Genomic DNA, 24773 nt, shown 5'->3' with positions numbered 1-24773 from the left:
GTTTTTTTTAAATTGTTGAATATTAAAACTAAATAAAAGTACAATCATTCCCCTCGGTACATTAAATAGTCATTATTCGTCAGCTAGTTCTCTATGATAATCTTTGTCTAAAATGACCTCCCTAGCAAAGGCTTTTATGAAATATACAATTAGTTGTCAATTTAAAAATATAAATAAGTATTACTTCGAGTAATTCTTAAGATGTGAGCACATTTGTTTCACCATATGTAGTTAGTCATATGGTGTAAAATGTGTAATCACTTCACATAAAGACAATTAATTGAAAATAAAAGTTATTGCAATGAGCAAATGATATTTAATTACCTAAACGGTTGTGAGTTACTCCAATGTGAAAATGAGACTAATGTAGGGAAAATTTGCCCATAACGTTTTTTTTTTTAGAGAAAATGCCCATTACGTTTTGGGGGTTACAATATCAAAATTTATTTTTGTAAATTACAACAAAAAAAAAAAGTCACCAAATATTTTAAACTACAACCAAAATCGATTTTCAGCCGCTTTCACCGTTATATTAACATCATTCGTTATTTATTAATACGTTTATAACCCCAAGTCAGTACGAGTGTGGAATCACCAAGCTAAGCTAGTCAAGTGGTAAAGTTTGTATCTCACAAGCAAGAGGTTCGGGAATTAGGATCGAACTCCACTAAAGACACTTTAGGGTGGGGATTTCCTTACCGATTCTTTCGAGTTGATATTAATATAAATTACTCTTATACTTAAGATTAATCTTACAAGAAAAACAGACGAAAATAGAAAATGAATCAACTCGAAACAACAATGAAAATCAACAAAATAGGGGGTTTCTTTGATAAACAAAACAAAATAAGGGTTTCTTAAAATTGCATGTATTCTATACATATCCATTTGACAGACTAAAACCCCTGACGGCTGTTCATATCCAATTTAACCCAAATTAAACCTGTCTCATTCTCATATCAATTCTTCATTATCTAGGTAACAACAAATTCCAATAATTTAATCAATACCCATTATAATATAAGCTTGGATTAGTATTTTATTTCATGCAAAAAATGGAGGGATTAATTCGTTGTTCTGCAAATTATGTTCCATTATCTCCAATAAGTTTTCTGGAAAGAGCAGCAGTTGTTTACAGAGATGATTTCTCTGTTGTTTATGGAAATGTCAAGTTTACATGGAGAGAAACTCTCATTCGCTGCACTAAACTCGCTTCTGCTCTTACCCATCTCGGCATTTCTTATGGCGATGTTGTAAGTTTTGATTTTTTTCTATAAAAATTTGATTTTGATGATTTTGTTTGTTCTTTATTTTCTGGGATTTTCTTTAATTGCTGAATTTGATTCCAATATTTCTTTATTTTTTTGGGTGCGATGTTGTAATTTACTTGGGTGTTATTTGCATGATATACTGTGTTATTGATGTTGAATGTAACAGTCTTGGTTTCTAATGATTAATATAAAAAATGAGGGACCCTTAATTTGGTGTTTGCTGATCAAAAGTGAAAGGAATTTTAGCTTTTTTTTTTTTTTTGGATATTCTTTTTGGTCATCTTTATATCAAGAAGCAGGGTAAAGTAGGGGTGTAAATTCGGCTTTTGGTTTGGGCTTTATAGGATTCTACCTACAATCTGAAATACAGTAATTTGTTTGTGAATATATCCAATCCGAATTTCAAAACTTGTAATCTAGTTTAGCCTTGTTGGTTTGGATTCAATCAATAGTTTAAATTCTTTATCTCAATTTAGTCGGATATCAGAAGTTGAGCAAAATTCGTAAATTTCCATAAAGCCTATAATTTGGTCCACAAATTCATCATCACCATACTAAATTGTTTAAGAAACAAACATTCGAGTTAGAGTGATTGACTTTACTTAGGGCCTAAACTGAGCTGAACTTATTAGAGCTGAGCTGAACTGAATATTTTATGAGAGAAGGAAACTAAGAACTGAATTGAACTTAACTTATTGGAGCTGAATAGGAGTGAACTGAACTGAAAATAAGCCGAAGAGAACAGACCCTTAGCAAGTAGGACCTACTTTGCCACTTGGGATTTTACTAATTTGGTTTGGTTCAAGTACTTTGCCTATTTGGATTTTTTTCCAAATATATTAAACCCATAGAAAAAGTTGATTATCATTTTCTTTTGGCTCTTGTTGTAATTAACATGAAGGCTATGCACTAGCTTGAATCTCGGACTAGTGACAACATTGTGTTACATCCAGACCCCTAATGAGAAATTTTTTTTATATTGTTATGATAATTCTTGTAATGCTGGTTGCATCTAACTTGAGCTTAAGTCAGAACGGTGTGGCTCATTAGACACTAAACGAGCCTTGTAGAATAATTGCTGTATTGCAGCTCTATAATTGACATTGTGTTTAGACTTTTCAGTGTATTGGTTGCTATTGAGTCAGAACAGCTTAGTGAACTATTATGGCAGAACAACTTTGTATCAGTGTTTGCATTCTGTTTGATTTGCTAAGATGTGACTGGTGAGAGATAGTGTGATTGCAATAATCCTATATTTAAAGCATTTATCAATTTCTGCTGGATTGCTTTCAATTGGATTCATTATCCCTGGTGCTTTTCATTTTGTATATTTTTCTCAGTTATGTTGATAGTGGTGTTATATAAATTTTGGCACACTCCTAAGTCCTAGCATAATAAATTAGGTGTTACAAAGGCAAATAAAGGCCAAATTAATAAGAGAAAGTTGGTGCAAGCTAGGAGGCAAAGGAAAAAAAAATATTATTGAATGATATTTTTTTTTTTTTGCCAATTGTGGAAGAATTTATTCAGGGTCTCTTTTGGTTTGTTTGGGAAGGTTATGGGTAACAAAGGACAAAAAGAGATAGAGGCTGTAGATTTAGCATTCTCCATATATCCACTTTTGTAATAATTCCAATAAGTGGTCGAAAGTGACGTCTACAAGAAATTTCTGATCCTATTTCTCTTTCCAATATTTTTGATTGTCAAAATAGGGGAGTGCTCATTGTTTTATCGCTTATTACCCAACCTAAAATGGGTACAGAGATAAAGCTTTGAAGGACTTTTATGCAAGCTGTTTTCTTGTGTATATTGGAATGTTTGATTTATTAAATAAAGTATTGATTTGAATATAGGTTGTTCTTTCGTCTTTTTTCTGGTAAATAAAATTCTAGTACCTTTTGAAATTGGGGCTATGTTTAATATCGTGTCACCCTGCAGACCTTCCTAAGGCTGAACTGCTGAAGACTTCTGCATTAGTATGATTATTAGCAGGCGATCTTTGTGAATGGGTTTGTTGTGCTGGTAATACATATGTCACATCTGTTTGTTTTGTCTGACCTAATCTGTACGCTATCAGCCTGTTACATAGAGTCTACTGAGAACAGGTATCAATGACATGCAAATGCTAATGGGCTTTGATTTTGATGTGCAAACTTGCTATTGTATGATGTATATGTGAGCATATTGATGAAATTAATTAGTTCTTGTGGATGGCGCTCCTATAAGCTAAGCCCTTGCATTATTACAAGAGATTATTCTGTTGCTTTTTCGTGGATCTGGCTGTCTAGATTATATGTATTTCACCTTGCTATCCTAAGCAACACTGTTCCTCTGAAAAACAGAATAAGATGATCAATTTCTCTAATAACTGCTTTTCATATTCCTCAACTTTCCAATGTCAGGTTGCTGCTTTGATCCCTAACATTCCAGCGATGTATGAGTTGCACTTTGCGGTTCCAATGGCTGGGGCAATCCTTTGTGCCGTTAATGTCCGCCATGACTCTGCAATGTTGTCTGTTTTGCTAAAGCATTCAGAAGCAAAAGTCATCTTTGTAGATTTTCAATTTTTTAATGTTGTACGAGGTGCATTGGATATTTTGTCGAAGTCAAGTTCAAGGCTTCCTCAAATTGTCATAGTTATTGATGAAAAGGTGATGCCAGTTGGAAATGTCATGTCCCCTTCTGGAACCTTGGAATATGAGAATCTTTTAGCAACAGGAAAACCTGAATTTGAAATCCGAAGGCCAAAAGATGAATGTGACCCAATTGCATTAAATTATACTTCGGGGACAACTTCGAGCCCTAAAGGTGTAGTTTACAGCCACAGAGGAGCATATCTGAACTCTTTTGCTACAGTTCTAATAAATGAAATGCATACAAGGCCTGTATATCTGTGGACTGTTCCTATGTTTCATTGCAATGGTTGGTGCTTTACATGGGGTGTAGCAGCTCAAGGTGGGACAAACGTCTGCCTACGTAATGTTATTGCAAAGGATATATTCAGTAGTATTGCTGAGCATAAAGTTACCCACATGAGTGGTGCACCAACAGTTTTAAACATGATCATAAATTCTCCTGATGATGATAAGAAGCCTCTTCCGAACAGGGTGGTAATGGTGACAGGCGGTGCCCCACCTCCTCCACAAGTAATCTTCAACTTGGAAGAACTTGGGTTTACTGTAATACATGGATACGGGCTGACAGAAACTTACGGCCCTGCTACAGTTTGTGTTTGGAAGCCCGAGTGGGATACCTTACCTCCAAATGAGAGAGCAAAATTAAAAGCCCGGCAAGGAGTGCTTACTACTGGGCTTGAGGAAGTTGATATAAAAGATCCCATTACTATGAAAAGTGTTCCTGCTGATGCAAAGACAGTGGGGGAGGTTATGATTAGAGGAAATACCGTCATGAATGGATATTTGAGAGATCAGAAGGCTTCCCAGGAGGCTTTGAAAGATGGATGGTTTCATAGTGGAGACTTGGGTGTTAAACACCCTGACGGTTATATTGAGTTAAAGGACCGATCAAAAGATATAATAATTTCTGGGGGTGAGAATATTAGCACAATTGAGGTAGAATCTGTATTATTTAGTCATCCGGGTGTCCTAGAAGCTGCTGTAGTGGGACGTCCTGATGATCATTGGGGGGAGACACCCTGCGCATTTGTGAAACTGAAGGATGGGTGTGGTAATGTTACTGCTGCAGATATAATTAAGTTCTGTAGAGATCACTTACCACATTATATGGCTCCTCGCTCTGTTGTTTTCGAGGATCTGCCGAAGACCTCTACTGGAAAGACGCAGAAGTTCATTCTCAGGGATAAAGCAAGGGCCATGGGGAGCCTTTTTCACAATAGAACCAGCAGACTTTGAGATATGCTGGCCTAATTGCCTGGTCAACATCTTTGTGATTTCTTTCCTTACAATTTGTATGAAATAATTTTTTATCAATATTTTACTTACATATAACATGCATTATAATAGCAGTGTTAGTTGCTAATATATTATTGAAAAATTGATTTTAATAATTGTAACTTTAGACCGTTTGCTTTTAATACTCCCAACATTCAATTATTATTCAATAATCACATGTCAGGAATTCAGGAACTAGATGTGCAGATGTCTAGTGTACTAGTAGCTCAGATAAAGATGGTAGGAATTTTCCAGCAAGTATTATTATTATATAAAACCGTGCACATATATTACTATATTAGGCTAAAAACATGGAAAAAATTCATCTGATAGTACTTAATGAAATTCCTATCTTATTTTTTAGTCTGTTTCTAGGATCCTCTAACTTTTGCTTTGTGCTCTGGTCGGTGAGTGAACTCAAAATCTATGTGCACAAATGCTCGCTCTACATCAGGGAGCTGCTCGAGTTTCTCTTGGAGTGTCTCACCGATGTTATGTGCTTGGTTCAGAAGCATATCTTCCGGCAGCACAATGTCAACCTCTGCAAAGTAGTGTGTACCAAACGTGTATGCTCGTACGGTGTCAATGTGCTTTATCTCCTCGTTATGATTCCATATTAGATATGTTAGCTTGGCTAAGAACTCTGGTGGTGCAGTCCTTCCGATCAGTGACCAGACATTCTCAATGACGGTTCTTGCCCATGTACTGATTGTGTACAAAGCAATCTGCAGCAAAAAAGTTCCAAGAGATAGTAATGTGATTCAGTAAAAAGCATACAGTAGAATATTGGTAATTTACTCACTTTTCTCAGTTGGCAATTTGGCTAAGTGAATCATATTATTGTACTCATGTTTAATTTCTTGTCGTGTTCAAATAATCAAATTGCATTATATACAAAATGTGCGTGCCTCAATTGTTTAGTACTGATTTTTGTTCTTGTTGTTGTGCCAGAATGCCAGGTTAGAATTGCAATTTCTAACTACCATTTTGTAGCAATTAGTTGAGTTGAAAGAAAATGTAAAGTGGTAAGTGTCATTAACTTACAATTATGGCACCAGTTGGATCAATCCACCAAAAGAATCGAACAGCAAGAACTGCAGTCGCCAGACCAATAGAGTTTGTAACAACATCGAAGAAATGATCTTGAGCATATGCTCGAACAATCTCATTTTTAAATCTACGACAGTAGACCATAAGACAAAACTTCACTACTGTTACAGAGACCATAATCCCGATCATCCACATTTCTTGCGTGTGATTCATTTTAGGCCCCGTCTGCAAGAATAGCAAACAGATAAGCCTCTTGATTACACAATACATGAAAGGGGTGTTTGTGGGAGGATGGCCATTTGAGGCCTTGTATTGGTGTAAATATTTTGCTCAAATGGCCATCCTCCCACCTAACACCAACCTGCTGCACAAAGCAACAGCAAAAAACCAAAACAAACTACCAGAACCAACAAAAACAAAGAGACAGATTAATTGATCAAACACCTAACCCAGTCTCTATACTTCCTACTCGTTTTCTTAGGCATAGCCACACTGCTCCGATGATAAATGTCTCAAAGCAGCTTCCTTATTACATACTGAGGACTCTGTAAACAAAGGTCCCAAATAGCTTTGTTTCTCTGCTGCCAAACTGAGTACAACAAGCCTGCATAACAGCTCTGAACCACCTGTCTTCTGAATCTTCCTGTTATAGCACTCAATCTGTTGTTACAGTCTTCCAGAGAACTAGGATTACAGTTGTAACCAGTCACCTGATCAACAATCTTACAGCATGCTTTGGTGTAACGACACTCAAAGAAAAGGTGATCAACTGTCTATTCAGCCATGCCACACAAAGGATGATCAGTATCATCAATGATGCCCAACTTAGCCAATCTTGCCCTTGCTCTAATTCTTTTCCACATAATCATCAAGCTGTGCCTTGGAATGTTCATCCTATTCCACACCTAATTGCAACATGGCACATCCTGATTCTCTTCCTTTAACCACTTATAACCACTAGCAACTGTATAATTCTTCCCAGTAGCTATCCATTTGTGCCAGAATAGCCAGATTTAAACCTTTCTTTCAGCTTCCAAAACTGTTTCCAGCTCCAGCTAGCCAGGAAAGTTACTCTTATAAATTGCACTAAAACTACAAATTCTGAATTCTCTCGAATGCTCAATTGAATATGGTCAGATGCAAAGCGGACGCAGTTTTTCATGATCTCCCTTCGCCCCTTATAAGTGTTTTAAATACCTTGTTATGATGTCCCATATATAGTGCTACATAACAGTTTAAACCTTTTCCTCTAGTTATTCTCTGTATTTAGCCCTTCACCCGGCCTAACTAGTAACTACTATTATTCTCTCTGTGATTTCACTCTTCTGGATCTCTATATATCATTATTGTATGAATGTATGTAACACTAAAAAAGAACAGATGAAGTACATATTGTATCAAAGTGAAGGTTAATGAACCTACTCAGGATAGGCAGGGCCTAGATTTCATTAAGGTTTCAGAATCACCCTAAAGAAGAAAGTTGATTCAAGCAATTCATTCATTTCAAATCTTGTGAATAGAGTTTAGTCATGACAACAAGGATGTTTGTACATCAGACAATTAATAAAATCAGCACACCTTAGTAATGAGGTCACGAGCAGACTCCAGCAGTATTTGCAATCCTAACGTAGCCATAACAGATGCGAAAACTATAATCCCCTGAATTACCCACAAGAGGTGAAATCAAACTTATCAAATGCAAGAGATACACAAGGAGCCGGTCAAATTTATACATTATAAATGAAGGTATAGGAGATGCCATTTGGAAACAGTAATTGACACACTGTGAGTAGGTTTTTTGCATCAAATGTTCATCAAGAGTTACGCCTTGATTTAAGCTAAGCTTTATAACACAGTTGATAAAGTATTTCATAGCTGTATATAAAGCGTATTACACAAAGGACTCACAGTGAAATGATGCAGGAAAGGTCCTTATTAAAGTTGATATAAATCATTACTGTTCAAGTATATGCATAAGAAGTAAGGACATACCACTGGCTGCATCCTTTTCTTCCCAATCGGATAGTAATATTGATTTGGTTTTCTCATGGCATGGGAAGTAAACCACAAAATAAATCCAGACAAAAGATCAAGAAGTGAATCCAATGTTGATGCAATGACTGCCAATGATCTACTTTCTATGGATGCATATATCTTGGCTAGGAAAAGAACAACATTGGCTGCATTCGATATATTGATAGCCAGTCGTTCACTCTTTGCAAGCTGCTTCATCTCATCCTGAAGAATAATAATTGAAACTAGTATATAAAGGTACTTCTCAAAGTATATAAATCCGAATCTCACAGTAAATACAAGTTCATTTCATAGTCCTACTAAACTTTGCAAATTTTAACTTATGGTCCAATACTCATTCATATAATCATATCTAATAAGCACAATGCCTCCTTAATATGTCTTTGTTTTGCGCAAATGCGATTAATTTTCTATTAGACTACCATCTTCATTCTTCAACCAACCTTCTATATCAAGTACCAAAGGCAGTTTCTGTTGAATTTTTTCCTACCTTTGTAATTTAATGTAGGATCCTTGACTAAAATCTCCAATAAATTCTATGACCAAGAAACAGGATATATAAATCTTTGTGCAAACTACAAAGTAAGGAAACTGCAATTGACCTCAGTCAAACTTCCAGGGAAGAAACCTGTTTCATTAATGCTTTCCATTTCATTGAAGCCTTCTAACAGTCTTTCCTGTTTCTTGTAATAATCGGCAACTTTTCCTTGTCTCCCTGCCAAAAATATAAGAAATGATATCGGAACAAAAACACAATAAATCCATGAAATTGGCCTCATTTTTTTCCCTTTGCTAACTTCATGCTGTAAAATCCATTCATGCAGATAACTATGCTGTTGCTGATACTGAAAGTCATGCAGCATCAACGCCCACAAGCACAGTATAAACAGCTGAAATCTACATCGTCTCACACAACAGCTAAGTATCCTATGTGGTCATGAAACCTAAATGCAAGTAATATATGCTATTGACAGACGAGCAAAAAGCTTTATCACTAAGCTAGGAAGAAAAAAGAGTGACAGTTCCCTTGTGTTGTTGATTTTGTGCTACTTAATACATACTTACATAGTCTATCAGGCACCTTTGCGACTTTGTGTAATAAAGATACAAGATTACCATATATATGATGATTGTTTTTCACAACTTGATTCACATTTCTTTTATTCAGTTAGACATCACTTCCCATGGTCTAATTGAACATGGGAAATGTGAAGATATTTCGAACTATGGTATAGTGATATACTTCCTCTATCTAGTATTAGTCATTATATTACTACTTCAAATTACACACTTTTAATTACACTTTGGTTTAAGTGCCAAAATGACTCTCCTACATTGTGCCTTCTATTGAATAAGCTTAATTTAAGAAGGCATCTATACTCTATAATAAGAGAATTAAATTGACCCATTAAGGAGATTTGTGTCCAAGATAATACTAATCCAAAGGCATAAGCTTCTCTTTTGCCTATAATGAGGATCCAAAAAGGTATGCACATCCCTTCACCTCATGCACACCATTACACCATTACCTAGAATTAACTCCATCCATTCCTAGATACTTGCAACAGTTGTCTCTTTCGTGGAACATGAATACTTGCAAAACTTTCTATTTTGTTATACGACTATTATTATTTATTAGTGTTGCTTTCTCTCACAAAACCCAATTTTACTTTTTTTTTTTTTAAATTTTATTTTATGAATCTCTCCCCTTGTAATTAATTAAAAATATTTCCATTAACTCCACTTACACATTAATTTATTCATATTCATGTATTACCCAATAATCTTTCTAAAACTACGCATAAACACAAATGTTGGAAGTACTAAGGAACGAATTTCTCTCCATTTAATTAATTTAGGCATTAGAGGGCTTTCTTAGACAAGGGGCACAATCCAATCAAGTCTTCATTGCAATTCACAAATGAGACCTCACTTAGTGATTCCATCCACACCGATAAAACTTTTAATGTGAGTTATGTGACAACTAAATCTAGCAAAATAAAATACTTAATAATAAGGGTTTCGAAAAGTATAGTACATCAATGATCGTAACAAGTCGCACATACACATTATCCCTTAAACAGTGAGAATTTAACAAAGATGTACAGTAAAATTACTTAAATTAACAAATTCCTTTAAAACATTCTAGGTTTGTACAACTTTACATGAGAAAATATCCACACATATTGACATATACAATCACATTATACCCAAAAAGGAATTATTCAATGACATATTTGTAACCTTCCTAACAATTAAAAAAATAATAAAAACAGCATGCAAATTATAATAACTCGTAAACAAATGAAATTAATCAAAAAAAAAAAAAAAAGTTGGCTCACTGCGTGTACGGAAAAGACGACCAAAACGAGAGATGGAAGGAGGACGAGTTTCCGGCAGTCGGAACGAGCTGAGGTTGAGTCGCCATGGCTCGGCGTCGTCTAACTCGGCTTCCGCCATATTATTATTGTTATTGTTATTATTATTGTTATTAAGGGTTGCAAAAACTTGTTCTCATACGATACGATAGTAAAGATACGAAAATAGATAAATTTGGAAACTTAACGTCTTTACTTTTTGGTTAGTGTATATGGTATGTGTTGAGTGAAAGATATTCATATATCAATAATAGTGACACGTAACAACGAAGCTTCATGCGCAAATAAAGTTGTGAATTATATGCATCCTAATTATATGGTAACAACATTTTGATTCTTCGATCCCTCTTTCATAAATTGACTTGTGAATGCATCGTATCCTAGGGTTGGATTCTTTCTTCTGGATATCGGGTAGTGGCTAGGGATGGTAATCCCACTCGTATTAATAATTGATATATACCTTATCCATTTGATTTAGATTGATATGTGGACTCGGAAATATCTAAAAGTGTAATTCATCATGTGATGACTTAAGGGATTGAAACAAATGTGTAGGTGATGCTTTACGCGATTTACTACCTAATAATGTGTCAACCGTATATTTGTTTATATTCATTTATAAATATATGTTAAAAGGCGTTTCTAAATGTATAGATATATACCACATCAATAAAAATGCTTATTACAAAGTTTGAACACAAGACCAATAAGAATCAAACTAATGTTCTAACCATCTTTGCTATCATTTAATCATGTTTCATATTCAATTAAAATATTCTAAATACTTTATATTAAACATCAATTTGAGAGCACTTATTTAGTTTCATAATTATTATTGTTCACTCTTATTTTAGTTATATAGTTTATATTTTATAGGTTAAATATTGTTGATATTTTAAGTAAAATCCGGGACATCGTCCGGGGTACACACTAATTCAATTTTATATTTGTATGATTGTATCCCTTAACACTTAAGAGAGTTGTTTCTAATTCATCTTTTATCTAGGAAGTTTGGTAGAATATTTAAGTATAGAACTAGAACTAGGGTACATAACAGAAATATAAATATATATGTAAAGGATACAATAGACTTTTCATTCAATAAATATATTGTGTCTTGTATATCTTCTGTATGTAAATGGCATTGGGCTCTTGCATTAGGGTTGAACCATTATCCAGTGCTTGAACTTTTTTTTTTTTTTTTCAATTCTACCTCTGGTTTTTATTACTCGCAACAAAAGAGTATTATTTGTGAGACATAAAATATTCCTTTATTGCGAGTAACAAGAACCGGAGGTACTACATAGTAAGATACGAGGGGTGTTCCGGCCCTCCTATCATATGAGGGGTGCAGGTGAGGATTGAACTCTGGTTACACCACAGAGATAGATGGAGGTACTAATCATCCCTCCACTCCTTGATCCTTAACTTACACTTGCTTCTTAGAAGATCTCTTTATTTTAATTGTTTTGGCATTATTGTATATTCTATGGGTTAGAATATAATTAATTTATACAAAGTATATTATATGTGTATTTAATAAAAATCAGGAAAAGCAGGCCATGGACTGAATAAATAAGATTGATGTTGACCCAAGCTAATTCAAAAAATAACCCATGAAACTATATTATGAGCAAATTGGTTGCTAAGAAATATTTAGGCCACATGTGCAAATCAAAAGAGAGAATGCACTTCACAAGTTCAAGGAGGTTCCATCCCTAAACCATATGGCGATAGGAAAAGTAGCTTCTTAGCGTTATAAAGTGTTTAATTCTCTTTTCTTTTATCAATGTGGGACTCTTACATGTGTTATTTGGTGGGATATACTTCTTGCTAGCCATTGGCTGGAAACAAATTTAAACTAATTCACCAATGAAGTGTGAAGAATAATAAGTTAATAACGCAAGTAAACAATAGACGCAATAACGCACCATTGACTGCTAATGTAGTAATGTGCATGATCCTTGCTGTTAACAAGGAAAGTTCCAATGTAGTTTTCTATTCATCAATAACTTGTGGAATTTATGTAGGCACTAAAATAGAAGTGATGAATGGGTCTTAGGATTAAATTCGTTTATTATTCTTAATTATTCGGCTGGATCATATTAGTTTAAGTTGTTTTAATGTGACGGTTATTTTGATCTGGTTTAATTTAGATCGTATTAGGTCTATATCAATCTACTTATTGTGAAAAAATGACTAGCTCTAGCTAATCACATTAATTTTCTAGTAAAATTGATTGGGTTAATTTTTGCTTAGGTTCGTTTCAAACTATTTGAGTATAGTTCAATATTGGATTATATTGTGTGAGAAATTTGATAGTTGTGTCAATTTTTGATGTATATAATCTATATGTAACTATGACAATAAACTTCCTATTAATTAGAATCAATACCATTATTTACTCTATCTTTTAATTGATACTAATATAAAGACATAATATTCTAGATATATAGGAATCGGGGAATAGTTAATTAACTCCTTGCACAAAGCTTAAGGTGCGTGAGGGTCATCATGTAACATATTCAAAGCGTCAAGGATTGAAAGTAATTATAAGGGTCATGTAGTTCTATTCAAGGGAAACATGTCACAAAATTAAGGTGTGTGTTGCTTAGGCCACAATTTACAAATGTTCTACAAAGGGAATAATGAATCATAATGAGTACTAGAAAAATGATTAGTGAATTAATCCGACTAATTGCTTAGATTTAAGGCACATGTAAACTAATTCATTATGATCGACTGTCATCTATAATAAACATATTAATATTCTAAAAAACATGTACAAAAAGCTTAATTATAAATCAAATCGTTTCAAATTTTTTTGAAAAGAAAGGAAAAGAGACTTACGACGAGTAGGGTTAAGACATAGCAAGGGATGAAAGGAAGGACGAGTTTGTTTGGGAAGTTGAAACTCGCTTATACTTAGTCTCCATGAAGGCAACTCATCGTTGAACTCAGTTGTAACCACAGATTCTACGTCTGGCAAAGGTGAAAGGAGCTCCCTTCTTGAATCTCCTATACAAACTTCGTTTTCCATTATTACTAATTACACAATAATCTGGCTTAATTAGTTTGATTATGAGAATAATGAATAGGAGGTTACTAAGGAAGTGTATAAATGTGAAGGTCCACCTAATCTAGCTTTGTCATACTAAAATATTTCATGCGTGCTTATGTCATATACTACGTAGTAGCTACATATAATCATGTATGACGTATGTCCTAATTAATAATACATGTCCTAAAAGTAAGCCATCATTACCAAAACCTTTAATTAACCACTCCACTGTTTAATCATCCACATTTATGTGTCCTATTCTGATTTGTAAGTGAATCTGATCTATTATCATTGAGAATATAGATTTACTCTTTAGATTATTGTAACTTTATATTACAAAAATTATTAAGACATTGCTTGAAACTAGCTTTCAAGAAAAAAAAAAATTAATACGGATATCCTTTGATCAAGAATATACGTATTTTAATGATTTTTGTGTTAGCAATTTGTAAACTTAATAATTTGTACTGTAATAGGCAATTTGAAAGGGGAAAAAATAAATTAGAAAAGTAAAATGAGATGCATGGAATTCTTTTAATTACAGTTTTTTTAATGGACGGTGGCTTTTCATAGTAGTCCAATGGGAATTATTTACAATAAAGCAAGGAATTGAAGGACTTGTTTTGTTCGACTTATTTCAGGTACTTATTACAATTTTTCTTACTCGTAATAAATTCAGATCAGATTAGACACAATTAGACCAGATCAGAACACATTCAGATCAGAACTTTTAATTATCATTTACTTATTGCTAATATCGTTAATTGCGTATTAAAAAATTATGATAATTATATATTTGAAAAGTTCATAATGAGATGAATTTAACAAGATCCATTTTGCTAATGTTTTTCTTTATAGATTAGTATTATAAAGCGGTCAAAGTTTAGTCAAATTATTGAATTAGATTAAATAAGACCAGATCTAACTGTATCATGTGAAGAGAATAAGTCCTAAATTATGCACCAAGTTCAATACGTATGGTGCCACGATATTCACGCATCATCACAAATATATAACTCATACTTTATAAAATAGAAAATCTAACAATTGAATTGAGTCTATAATTGAGAGTGACTGCCTAATCTAGTTATATACGGCTACCTCCCAATTCATCATCTATTTGTCTACTGTTCCTATTTTTTTACTTTTTTGTTTCAATTTGGGTTGAGACCAATAAAGATTTATTTTTTGATTCATCCCTGAATTTGTCATATATGAGTAGTGATCTTTAGCAGATAATGTTTTATTCCATAATCTAATATGGAACATACTTAACTACTAAGCACAAAATTAAAATTTTATGCGTTTTAATGATGTATGTATATTATGTCATACTTCCACTACTAAAGTTGTTTAGCAACCAAATATATGATCATGTATTATACTTCAAAGTACCATGTGATTCTAAAGTTAGAAGTAGAGCGAGGTATCGTTTCAAATCACCTGTCTGATTGTTCGATTTGGCATTTCGGACATGAATCATGCTAAATTAATTATTTTGTCTGCATAGGCATATCAAATACTAGATTAGGTTATGTAGAACAGTTTAGAGTCGGATTAGTTTTGACACTTTTAACTTACAAGCTAGGATACAAAATTTTTGTTTATGATAAAAATGTGTGATATCACATTGATCAAATTTTTGATAGAATACTGAAAATGAGCCTATGCTTCTTATCAAGAAAGCAAAAAAGAAAAAAAAGTCCAAGCTATCCATACTTCCATTAGTCTATAAAGAAGAAGATAAAAGTTTGGACCATTTATAAGCATAAAAAAAAAAATTTAATTTAAAAACTATTGACATTTAGTGGAGCACTAGCTAAAACTTATTATTATTGTTAGTTTAGATGATCTACTATGAGAGGGGGGTGAATAGTAGTAGGTTCCAATTGTGGAACTTAAGCGGAAATAAGCAATTAAAATGTAAAGAAACCTTAAAGCACACAGCAAGTTTTACGAGGAAACCATCCAGTGCCTAACTGGAAGTAAAACCTCGTCCCTATTGGGACTTATAAACAAATTCCACTATAATAGGCAACTCTCCTAGTACAACCTATTACACAGACCTTTGCTTTGCAAGTTCCACCACGGACACTTGACTCTATGATAGGACACTTCCTACCAGACCTAAGACACTTCTCAGGACCCTTTTTCTCCCCTTACCCAGGACAATTCCTAGGTGACCCAAGACACTTCTCAAGTACCTTTCACTCACTGTGCACTCACAGCTACCACTCGAATTTTAGAGAATTCAAACTCATACACTTGTGTGAATTTAAGAGAATCCACAATCTCACCCCAAAACCAATTACAACTCAAATACACACTCTAACACATAAATGGAAAGCTACACATGAAACCCAAAATCAAAATGATAAAGCTTAAACCTTTGGCAAACTTACTCTTAAGCACTAAGTGGTTTTCACGCTTAAAACTCTCATTTTGCTAAGCTGAAACACTTCTATATTTATAGGAGTTTCTCATCTTCTCAAACCAGGGTTTTCGCAAATAGGATAGATCAAACAGAAATCTGATCTTATCTTCTTTAAAATCGAAACCAAACAAATTCAATTTCGTTTTTATGAAAACCAAATTTTATCAAATTCGTTTTTGTTAAAAGATAGAATTTTATGAAAAAGATAAAACCAAGTTAAACCAGATTTTATAAGATAAAATCAATTAAATACTTTTTCATAAAACTTATAATTATCTTTTACGAATTAATTAGTTTGCCAAGCTTTATCTGATTTCTAATAAGTTCCATGCATATCTATCATTTATATGTTTACATCATCCTACGAAAACAAATTTATCTTTTACACAACTATAAGTTATGAAGTCCATCTTCTTCGGTTGATATCTTGATCTTTGTGTTGATCCTTGATTGTTGAGGCTTGCTCCAGCATTACACCAGAACCAGGTCGTTACAACCCGTTTTGAAGTTCCTGTTGAGAAACTTCGGGAAGTTCCATTGCTGGAACTCTTCTTCTGTTCTTTACTTGTCCTCATGGATCTTCTAAAGTTCCTTTGTTCCACTTCCTACTTCAGCCCTCTACGCTTACTGAACCTGCCAACATCACAACACTAGAAAATCCTTATTAAAAGGAAGTTTGCTCAATTCTTAGTATCATCATCAAAACCTCATAAGGGTCAACAATTATGGGATTCATAAGATCTTGGTACAAATGGATTAGTAAACTGCAATTCTAGCATTGCAAAGTTGCAAGTCTGAAAACCCACCGTAAGTAGGAAATCGTATTCACATAATGCATGCACACAGCACAAGTGCCGACTGATGATTGAAAGAAAAATAGTCGTGATTGGGACCTTGACGCATGTGTATATAGGGAGAGAAATAGAGTCGCGGATTGGTTTGCTAAAACGGAGTTGGTCAAATTTCCAAGTTGAACATCATTCAAGATACATTCTCTATAATGACTTAGTTGGTGTGGCTATGCCATATTTTTAATTTCTGTTAAATTTTATTGTTAAAATTACTCATGCTATAAATACATGCATAAAATTACCCTTAAATGTTTGGACCATTTTAGCAAGTCTATCAAAAGTGGGCTAGTTAAGTTTAAAAGTTGATAAATAATAATTCCTCTTCTTAATTATTATATAACTAATTATATGAGCATAATATATATTTTAATGTTTATAATTAAAGCATATATAAATACAAAGTAAAATTCGTGAGTCTTGACCTCTCGTTGTTAATGGTAAGATATTTTAGTAGCTTTTGACATCAACGACAACAATATCATATGAGTTAATAGTTGATCAATTCGTACTTTGACTGCAATCATAAGACAATAGTTCATTGTGCCTTTGAGGGCGTGCATAAAGCAATGAAGGCCTAAAAATAGAAGATTCCGACAGACAAAATACAAGGCATGTATTACACCATTATTATGACGTGTGAATTGCTCCCAACTAAAATTTGGATCATCATATATATGGAGTAGAGCAGTTGTTTTTCACTAAAAAAAAAAAATATAATAAAGTTTACACTTATAATGGTCTAATCTATACAAAGGGCTTGCGGCGTGTCTCAGTTCCTTTTCTTGAGAAACAAGAAGAGTATCTCTAATGACATTTGTGTAATTAAAACGCATTGGGAATTGTAAACTAATGATAATATAATCAGAAGAAGTGATGACTGTAAAATCCTTTATAGCTGATGACTTGGACTAATCTAGACGTCATATCAGATTTGCGTTTTATCGTTAGCGGCGCGTTCAGATTTCATTGCATTACCATTGTAGCTTCGTCTTCCACCTCCACGGACAACAAATTAAACACCATCATCACCCTCCTCTTTCGTCTCCACCTTCTTCAATTCCTCTTTCGTGTAAATTGTCGTGTCTCCACCGACAACAACCACCATTATCGGCAGCGAATATAGGTGGCTTCGCCGCCAAAATCAAAGGAAAACCCTATAAGAAAGGGTGAAATTTATGGCATGGTCAACCCCAAAGGGTAAGGGTGACCTTCCTCCATTGAAGCTATCATCATCGAGCTCGAATTCTTCCATTCAAACTTCTTGAATTCCTCCATTGAATCTTATTCCTACTGTTAGCCGTTCTTTTGGTTAGTTGACACTTTGGATTGCCCTCCCGCATTCAACGATACATCACCGAATGTGGAACTAGGTAATCTGAGCAGTGTTGATAGAGATAAATTGCAAAAGGGGGTAACTTCGGCTAACAGTATGGATAACGTCGTTTAACATTAGGTTTCACTCTGTCAATAGTTAGCCTTAACGCATGTCAACTTTAAAATAGACAGAATTTACAAAAAGTTGCTCGCTCTTACCCTTAACTGTTCATAGGGTAATTCCAAATATACCCTCATGAGAAACGTTTCTTGTTTCTCCGAGAAACTTGAAATTACGCTAAACAAATACGAAGTAAAATGGACCATGGAACCAAGGGCCAAGGAGATCTAGGACATAAACTATTGGAGATGCTCTGATCTTGTCCAATTAATATCAGATTAAAAACTATAATTAATATATTACTTGTATTTGGGATATTTGAATTAATATTGGGGGTATTTGGATACCTTTTTTTGTATTATTTAATGAATAATTAAAGTATAAATTTCTTTTTGTAATACTGTACATTTTATGATTTGTACTTTGTTAATCATGTCCCTTTATTTTGAATAAGTAATTTAATGTGTCCGTTTTGTGTCTATACCATATTATTAATTACCCGATCTCGCACAACTTAATTTGAAGCTTGCATACATACTATCCTAATTATTTTAGGTTGTGAATGAAATACTTTGGTACATCGTATTCCACATTTATTGTCTTCAATTGCAATGTTAGAATTTTCTACAACTAAGGGATAGCTCAGGTGGTTAGAGCTCCCCTCCCAATTCCAAGAGAACTTGGGATCGATTCTCATTACCCTGCCCTTGTTGCAATCAAGATAAATTTAATTTTCTACCTTCCTTTTTATTTTATGTTTTTTTTGAAGAAACCTTTTCCTACCTTTTATTGTCTAACAATCTTTTATTTATGTTAATAATCTATGATTTTCAAATTTTCTTTTAATCATTATTTTCATTCCCTTATCTATAACATCAATATTCTTATCCATCGTATAACTAGTATCATCACCTAAATCATACGAGTATGAAATTTTCTTTTTGTTGTTTCTTTATTGCAAATTTGCAACCATTAGCATTTTACAATCAAGGAAATATGCTGAAAAAAAATAAAACGGAAGAAAAAAAAATTAAAACAATTAGAAAAATACAAACGAACTTTTAGGGTCTGTTCACATTTACTGAACTGAGCTGAACTGAACTAAACTGAACTGATCGGAGCTGAAACTGAACTGAACTGAACTGATTGGAGCTGAACTGAACTAAACTGAATATTTTATAAGAGAGGAAAATTAAAAGCTGAACTGAACAGAACTGAAATTAAGTAAATGTGAACAGGCTCTTAGTTACATGATCACCAATTTCACCATCCCTTTAATAATTGCATACTCCCCACATAATTAATTGATGCCTTGCTACTTGATGGACATGATAGTGATACAAAAGTCATTATTTAGCTCACACAATCAAGCTAAGCTATTATCTTTCTTCAAATATGCAACGTTTGTAAACCACATATATATAGTATACTTTGTAATTTCATATATACATAACATTTACATCTTGTGATTTTGTGTCAACTTTCATTGTGCTATGGAAGGAGTGGTCCGTTGCCCAGCCAACTACGTGCCTCTTTCGCCGATCAGCTTCCTCCGGCGATCCGCTGTTGTATATAGAGACCGCCCTTCGATTGTTTATGGAGATGTGCAGTACACTTGGGGGGAGACTCTACAAAGGTGCACCATGCTTGCTTCTGCTCTATCTCAGCTAGGCATCTGTCGTGGCAATGTGGTCTGTTCTCTTTACCTTGTTTTTACTATTTGTATTTTCAACAAGTTTATAGAATAACTAATGCCGACTAATTTAGTTAAGTCATTCATGTTAATTTATGGTCAGATTTTTTTCACAGTTACATACCGTATAAAAAATTTGTTAATAAGGTTAACGGGTTTCAAGAATAATTTTGTATCAATATCATTGGGTCTAAAACTTAAATCTAATGTACTTGAATGGTATGATTTTATGGAGTAATTAGATATTTAGAGTTTAATTGCACTAAGAAAGTAGGAATTACAATTTACAAGTACAAATTTTGGATCTTTTTTATTTTCTCTTTTTTATAATTTTCCTCAATTCCAGTTCATTGGTCCCATCACTCCCATGCCATTGCAAATAATTATGTATTTTTGAATCTTGTTCTACTAAAGTTATGGTCCCTAAATATGTCCTGATTCATCAAAATCATGTGATAATCGTAACAGCTTAGCCTTGTAGAAAAAGTGAAAGGTGACAGGGGAGATATTTGGCCAATTTGAGGAGGATAAAGATAGTTGATGACAAAAAAATTGGAGTATAAATGTAAAATGTCCTTATATGCTACTTGTGCATTATGCACTAGCTTAGAAATGGGCATGGGTATGGCACAATAACGGACCATAGAAACTATTTTCAAATTTGGCACGTGCATTATTGGTTGGGTCGTGCATTATTGGTTGGGTCGTGCATCAAATGCATAAGCTCACTTATGAAAAGTTAATGTGAACTCGACATAATATGATTTTTGCTTGACTCAAATTAGGCGCAACACAATGGACCATGAGGATTACTGAAAGCTTGAAATAACATGTAGGCTTGCACGGTCTGACCTGTGCCTAGCTTTACAATAGTGTTTAGTTTAAAAATTCTCAGTGGTACAAAATATACTCTCGGTAGTTGTGGTCCCAATTTTTTTTTTTTTTTTCTGTCCTTTTTGCACGTGAAATCATTTTTGACGAAAAGGTAGACCCTATCTCACCCTTTTTTCACTCTCTCTATCTCTCTCTTCCTTTCTCCATCTTCCTAGTACATTTGCTATATTATTTTATGTTGTGAGACATCTTATTTTGTCTCACAAGTCACAACTGTTGTAAAATAAGATGTATTCAAGGCTACAAAAATAAGTAAACAATAAGATCGAAAAGATGATCTTATGACAATGATCGAAAGAGTACGGTGTGTCGTGATGCAAATCACTGACTTGAAAACGAAATTCCGGCGCAAACGATGTGCACAATTGCATTCATTTGCCGACACGTTCCCTAAGGTTAACACACCACTTCCACACAAAGGCACTTTTGGGTGGAAGGTTGGAGCCAAGTAACTTATGCCCAATGCAGCTTAAGTGTTTAGCTTGTGTTTGATGTGTAATTTTCTTGGTGTACAAAATCAGATTATGATCCTTCAACTTATAATGATGGATGGAGGAAGATGGAAGCTCATAAAAGAATATTTTCCATCAATGAAGGGTGAATAAATCAGAATAAAGATGAAGATTTAATCACCATCCATAATCATCTTCTTAAATGTAGGGGTTATAAGGAATCAAAAGAGAACAAGAAAGGAATCCAAGAAGAAGGCAAAAAGACGCTCAAGAACTCAGTATCCCACTTGCCCAGACCGGGCAAGACTACGCTTGACCGGGCGAGCAAGCCCAGCCAAACGTGGCTTCTCGCGCCCGACCGGGCGAGCTTTGCCCAGTTAGCCCAGGCAAATGAGATTTCTCATTTTTCTTGAAAAATAGTTTCTACCTTCTTCCGCCCTCCAGGGCGGACTTGCCCTGATAGCCAGGGCAAACAAGAGAATGAAAAAATACTCCTTTAAACTTGTTTTTTTTTTTTTTCCTTCCTTTATTCCAACAACAACCCTACAAATATACTTCCTTTTGGGCACCTTCTCAAATCTCAAAAGTATGCAAAAGTTTAAAATTAATGTTTCAAGCCAGTTCTATAAAAGCATGAACCTCAACCATGTATAACCCACTAAAAGTGAGTGTGGTTAGCATAAAACATAAAAATGATCTTAAAAAAAAAAGAAAAAAAATACTAGTACAAGGTATCAACGTATCATTTAACATATGTGAACCAACAATCACCAATCTTGTTTATAAATACTCGCAATCCTTAACAATTTTACTAATCATAGTATTGTTTTTATTTTCTGCTATCAATAATTATTTAATTATCACTCTCTATTACAAACAATATAAATAGCCGAATTAACAAAAGTTACACATAAGTTTATTTATTTTCATGTACTACCTAGATTATTCACATGTCATCCAAATACTAGGTATATGTGTTGCGAGTATTTAGAAACCAAGGGAGTATGTAATGGGCCGGGGTCAACTACTTGGTTTCATAAAATAAGCTTTCATCTAAACCTCTAAGACTAGATAACCTTCCGCAAATCATTTAAGTCCTGGAATAATGATCTGTTGGATCTGCAGGTTGCAGCATTGCTTCCTAATGTTCCTGCAATATATGAGTTACACTTTGGGGTTCCAATGTCCGGTGGAATTTTATGTACCCTGAACGTACGTCATGACGCCGCAATGGTATCAGTCTTACTTAAACATTCAGGGGCAAAACTCATTTTTGTAGATCAGCAGTTCTTCGAAACAGCCAGCAATGCTATTCAGATTCTGTCCAAGAATACAGCAGCTATAAACCTTCCACAGATTGTCTTAGTTCTCGATAAGCAAGCAGTCGGAGCTGTAAATCAAACACATCTTCCTGCAAATAAACTGGAGTATGAGAGTTTTCTTATGTCAGGTAAACTTGATTTTGAAGTTTACAGTCCGAAAGATGAATTAGAACCAATTTCATTGAATTACACCTCTGGAACAACCTCGAGGCCTAAAGGTGTCGTGTATAGTCATCGAGGTGCATACTTAAACTCGTTGGCTGCTGTCTTGTTGAATGAGATGCACTCACTGCCAGTCTATTTATGGACCGTCCCTATGTTTCATTGCAACGGGTGGTGCCTTACGTGGGGTGTCGCAGCACAAGGTGGCACAAATGTATGCCTGAGGAATGTGACTGCAAAGGGGATATTCAGTAATATTGCAGAGCACAAAGTGACTCACATGGGAGGTGCACCTACAGTTCTTACCATGATTATAAACTGTCCTGCTACTGATAAAAAGCCTCTTCCTGGAAAAATCGCGGTGATGACAGGCGCTGCTCCACCTCCTCCTGAAGTGCTCTTCAAAATGGAAGATCTCGGCTTTTCTGTGACACATTCGTATGGGTTGACAGAGACCTATGGTCCAGGTACAGTGGTTAATGCATACTGTAAATTAATCCTAGAAATTTTGTTCAGTTTTGGACCCAGAAAAACAGTTTCATCAGAAAAAATCAGTAAATGTTCAGTAGAAATCAAAACAAGTCCTGAAAAAACAGAATCTTTTTGGAATTGCTACTGCAGGTACAGTTTGTGTATGGAAGCCAGAGTGGGATGCTTTGCCTCCTAATGAGAGAGCAAAAATCAAGTCCCGGCAAGGTGTGCATCACATTGGCCTAGAGGGGGTCGATGTGAAAGACCCAAATACCATGAAAAGTGTGCCTGCTGATGGAAAGACAATCGGCGAGGTTATGCTGAGAGGCAACACTGTCATGACAGGGTACTTAAATGATGCTCAGGAAACTCAGGAGTCTTTTAAAGGAGGATGGTTTCATAGTGGGGACTTAGGAGTGATGCATTCAGATGGTTATATTCAGCTGAAAGACCGTTCTAAGGATATTATTATTTCAGGAGGCGAAAATATAAGCACAATTGAGGTAGAATCAGTAATATTCGGTCATCCTGCTGTACTAGACGCGGCTGTTGTTGGGCGTCCTGATGATCACTGGGGTGAGACCCCCTGCGCATTTGTGCAGTTGAAGGAAGGACATGATCAGGTTACTGCTGCAGAAATAATTGGGTTCTGCAGAGATTCACTGCCTCATTATATGGCTCCTCGAACTGTTGTTTTCGGGGATTTACCAAAGACCTCAACTGGAAAGACACAGAAATTTGTTCTTAGAGAGAAAGCCAAGGCAATGGGGAGCCTTTCTCACAAAAAAACCAGCAAACTTTGAGCAAAAGTCATTTGTTAATAGGCTTTCTAAGATTGTGTTCAACTGATATAAGCTTTTGTAAGCAAAATTTGGCACATACCCTATAGTAGGTTTGGAGAATACTACTTACAACTTTTAAGGGTTGTAAAAAATAAGGAGCCACAAATGTAGTCAAGCATTACAAACACGGAAACACCAATCAATGTTTGACTTTGTCGTGCATTCTTAAATTAATACTTGTACTATTTTGAGAATTGTGTTAAATGCTAAATTACAAATTCATAATCTTATTAAGGGTAGTACTCCGTATATATCATTATCCATTACTTTTCCATAAAGATCAAAGAAAAATGAATGAAAGCAACTTAATTGTGTTAGCATTTGCTTATTTATTATTTATCTGTATGAAATCTGATATGGAAGTGGATGTATGATAATCATCAAACTCAAAAGCTTAAACTCTCTGTATTCTGTATAATTGTATAAACAAAGTTTCAGTCAAAATCATGGTCTAAATTTTGATATTGATGTACAACAGTTTCTAAATTTGAAGGATAAACAGATTATGTTGC

At 34.4% G+C, this 24773-nt stretch overlaps 3 protein-coding genes across 4 annotated transcripts; 2 read left to right on the top strand and 1 right to left on the bottom strand.

Moving 5' to 3' along the window:
* The first annotated feature begins 928 nt into the window (after positions 1 to 928).
* LOC145615447 (butanoate--CoA ligase AAE1-like) lies at positions 929 to 5368 on the top strand. Its single transcript, XM_081670516.1, has 2 exons — positions 929 to 1253; positions 3674 to 5368. The coding sequence occupies exons 1-2, from the start codon at positions 1047 to 1049 to the stop codon at positions 5141 to 5143; spliced, it is 1677 nt and encodes a 558-aa protein (XP_081526642.1). The 5' UTR covers positions 929 to 1046; the 3' UTR covers positions 5144 to 5368.
* Positions 5369 to 5420: 52 nt separating this feature from the next.
* LOC145615448 (metal tolerance protein 10-like) lies at positions 5421 to 10834 on the bottom strand. Of its 2 annotated transcripts, XM_081670517.1 has the most exons (6): positions 10609 to 10834; positions 8869 to 8981; positions 8225 to 8470; positions 7811 to 7891; positions 6227 to 6457; positions 5421 to 5907 (listed from the first exon to the last, which is right to left on the bottom strand). In XM_081670517.1, the coding sequence occupies exons 1-6, from the start codon at positions 10724 to 10726 to the stop codon at positions 5554 to 5556; spliced, it is 1143 nt and encodes a 380-aa protein (XP_081526643.1). In that variant the 5' UTR covers positions 10727 to 10834; the 3' UTR covers positions 5421 to 5553. The 2 variants fall into 2 exon arrangements, with proteins under 2 accessions (XP_081526643.1, XP_081526645.1); XM_081670519.1 differs by lacking the exon at positions 7811 to 7891.
* Positions 10835 to 19807: 8973 nt separating this feature from the next.
* On the top strand, positions 19808 to 24486 carry LOC145613480 (butanoate--CoA ligase AAE1-like). Its single transcript, XM_081668595.1, has 3 exons — positions 19808 to 20116; positions 22590 to 23415; positions 23570 to 24486. Exons 1-3 carry the CDS (start codon positions 19919 to 19921, stop codon positions 24220 to 24222), a joined length of 1677 nt encoding a protein of 558 aa, XP_081524721.1. The 5' UTR covers positions 19808 to 19918; the 3' UTR covers positions 24223 to 24486.
* Positions 24487 to 24773: the final 287 nt, after the last annotated feature.

The sequence above is a fragment of the Chenopodium album genome, chromosome 25 (assembly GCF_948465745.1).
Source record: "Chenopodium album chromosome 25, dcCheAlbu1.1, whole genome shotgun sequence".
In the NCBI taxonomy this organism is placed as follows: domain Eukaryota; kingdom Viridiplantae; phylum Streptophyta; class Magnoliopsida; order Caryophyllales; family Amaranthaceae; genus Chenopodium; species Chenopodium album.
This window is presented reverse-complemented; position numbering and strand designations above follow the sequence as displayed.

Excerpts from the sequence above, each read along its gene's own strand:
- LOC145615447 (XM_081670516.1), top strand. The coding sequence starts at position 1,047 with ATGCAAAAAATGGAGGGATTAATTCGTTGTTCTGCAAATTATGTTCCA. Across the intron at positions 1,254-3,673 it reads GCATTTCTTATGGCGATGTT|GTTGCTGCTTTGATCCCTAA; the intron begins GTAAGTTTTGAT and ends TTCCAATGTCAG.
- LOC145615448 (XM_081670517.1), bottom strand. The coding sequence starts at position 10,726 with ATGGCGGAAGCCGAGTTAGACGACGCCGAGCCATGGCGACTCAACCTC. Across the intron at positions 7,892-8,224 it reads AGAAAAGGATGCAGCCAGTG|GGGATTATAGTTTTCGCATC; the intron begins GTATGTCCTTAC and ends TGGGTAATTCAG. Across the intron at positions 6,458-7,810 it reads CTCGTGACCTCATTACTAAG|ACGGGGCCTAAAATGAATCA; the intron begins GTGTGCTGATTT and ends CTATTCTTGCAG.
- LOC145613480 (XM_081668595.1), top strand. The coding sequence starts at position 19,919 with ATGGAAGGAGTGGTCCGTTGCCCAGCCAACTACGTGCCTCTTTCGCCG. Across the intron at positions 20,117-22,589 it reads GCATCTGTCGTGGCAATGTG|GTTGCAGCATTGCTTCCTAA; the intron begins GTCTGTTCTCTT and ends TTGGATCTGCAG. Across the intron at positions 23,416-23,569 it reads GACAGAGACCTATGGTCCAG|GTACAGTTTGTGTATGGAAG; the intron begins GTACAGTGGTTA and ends TTGCTACTGCAG.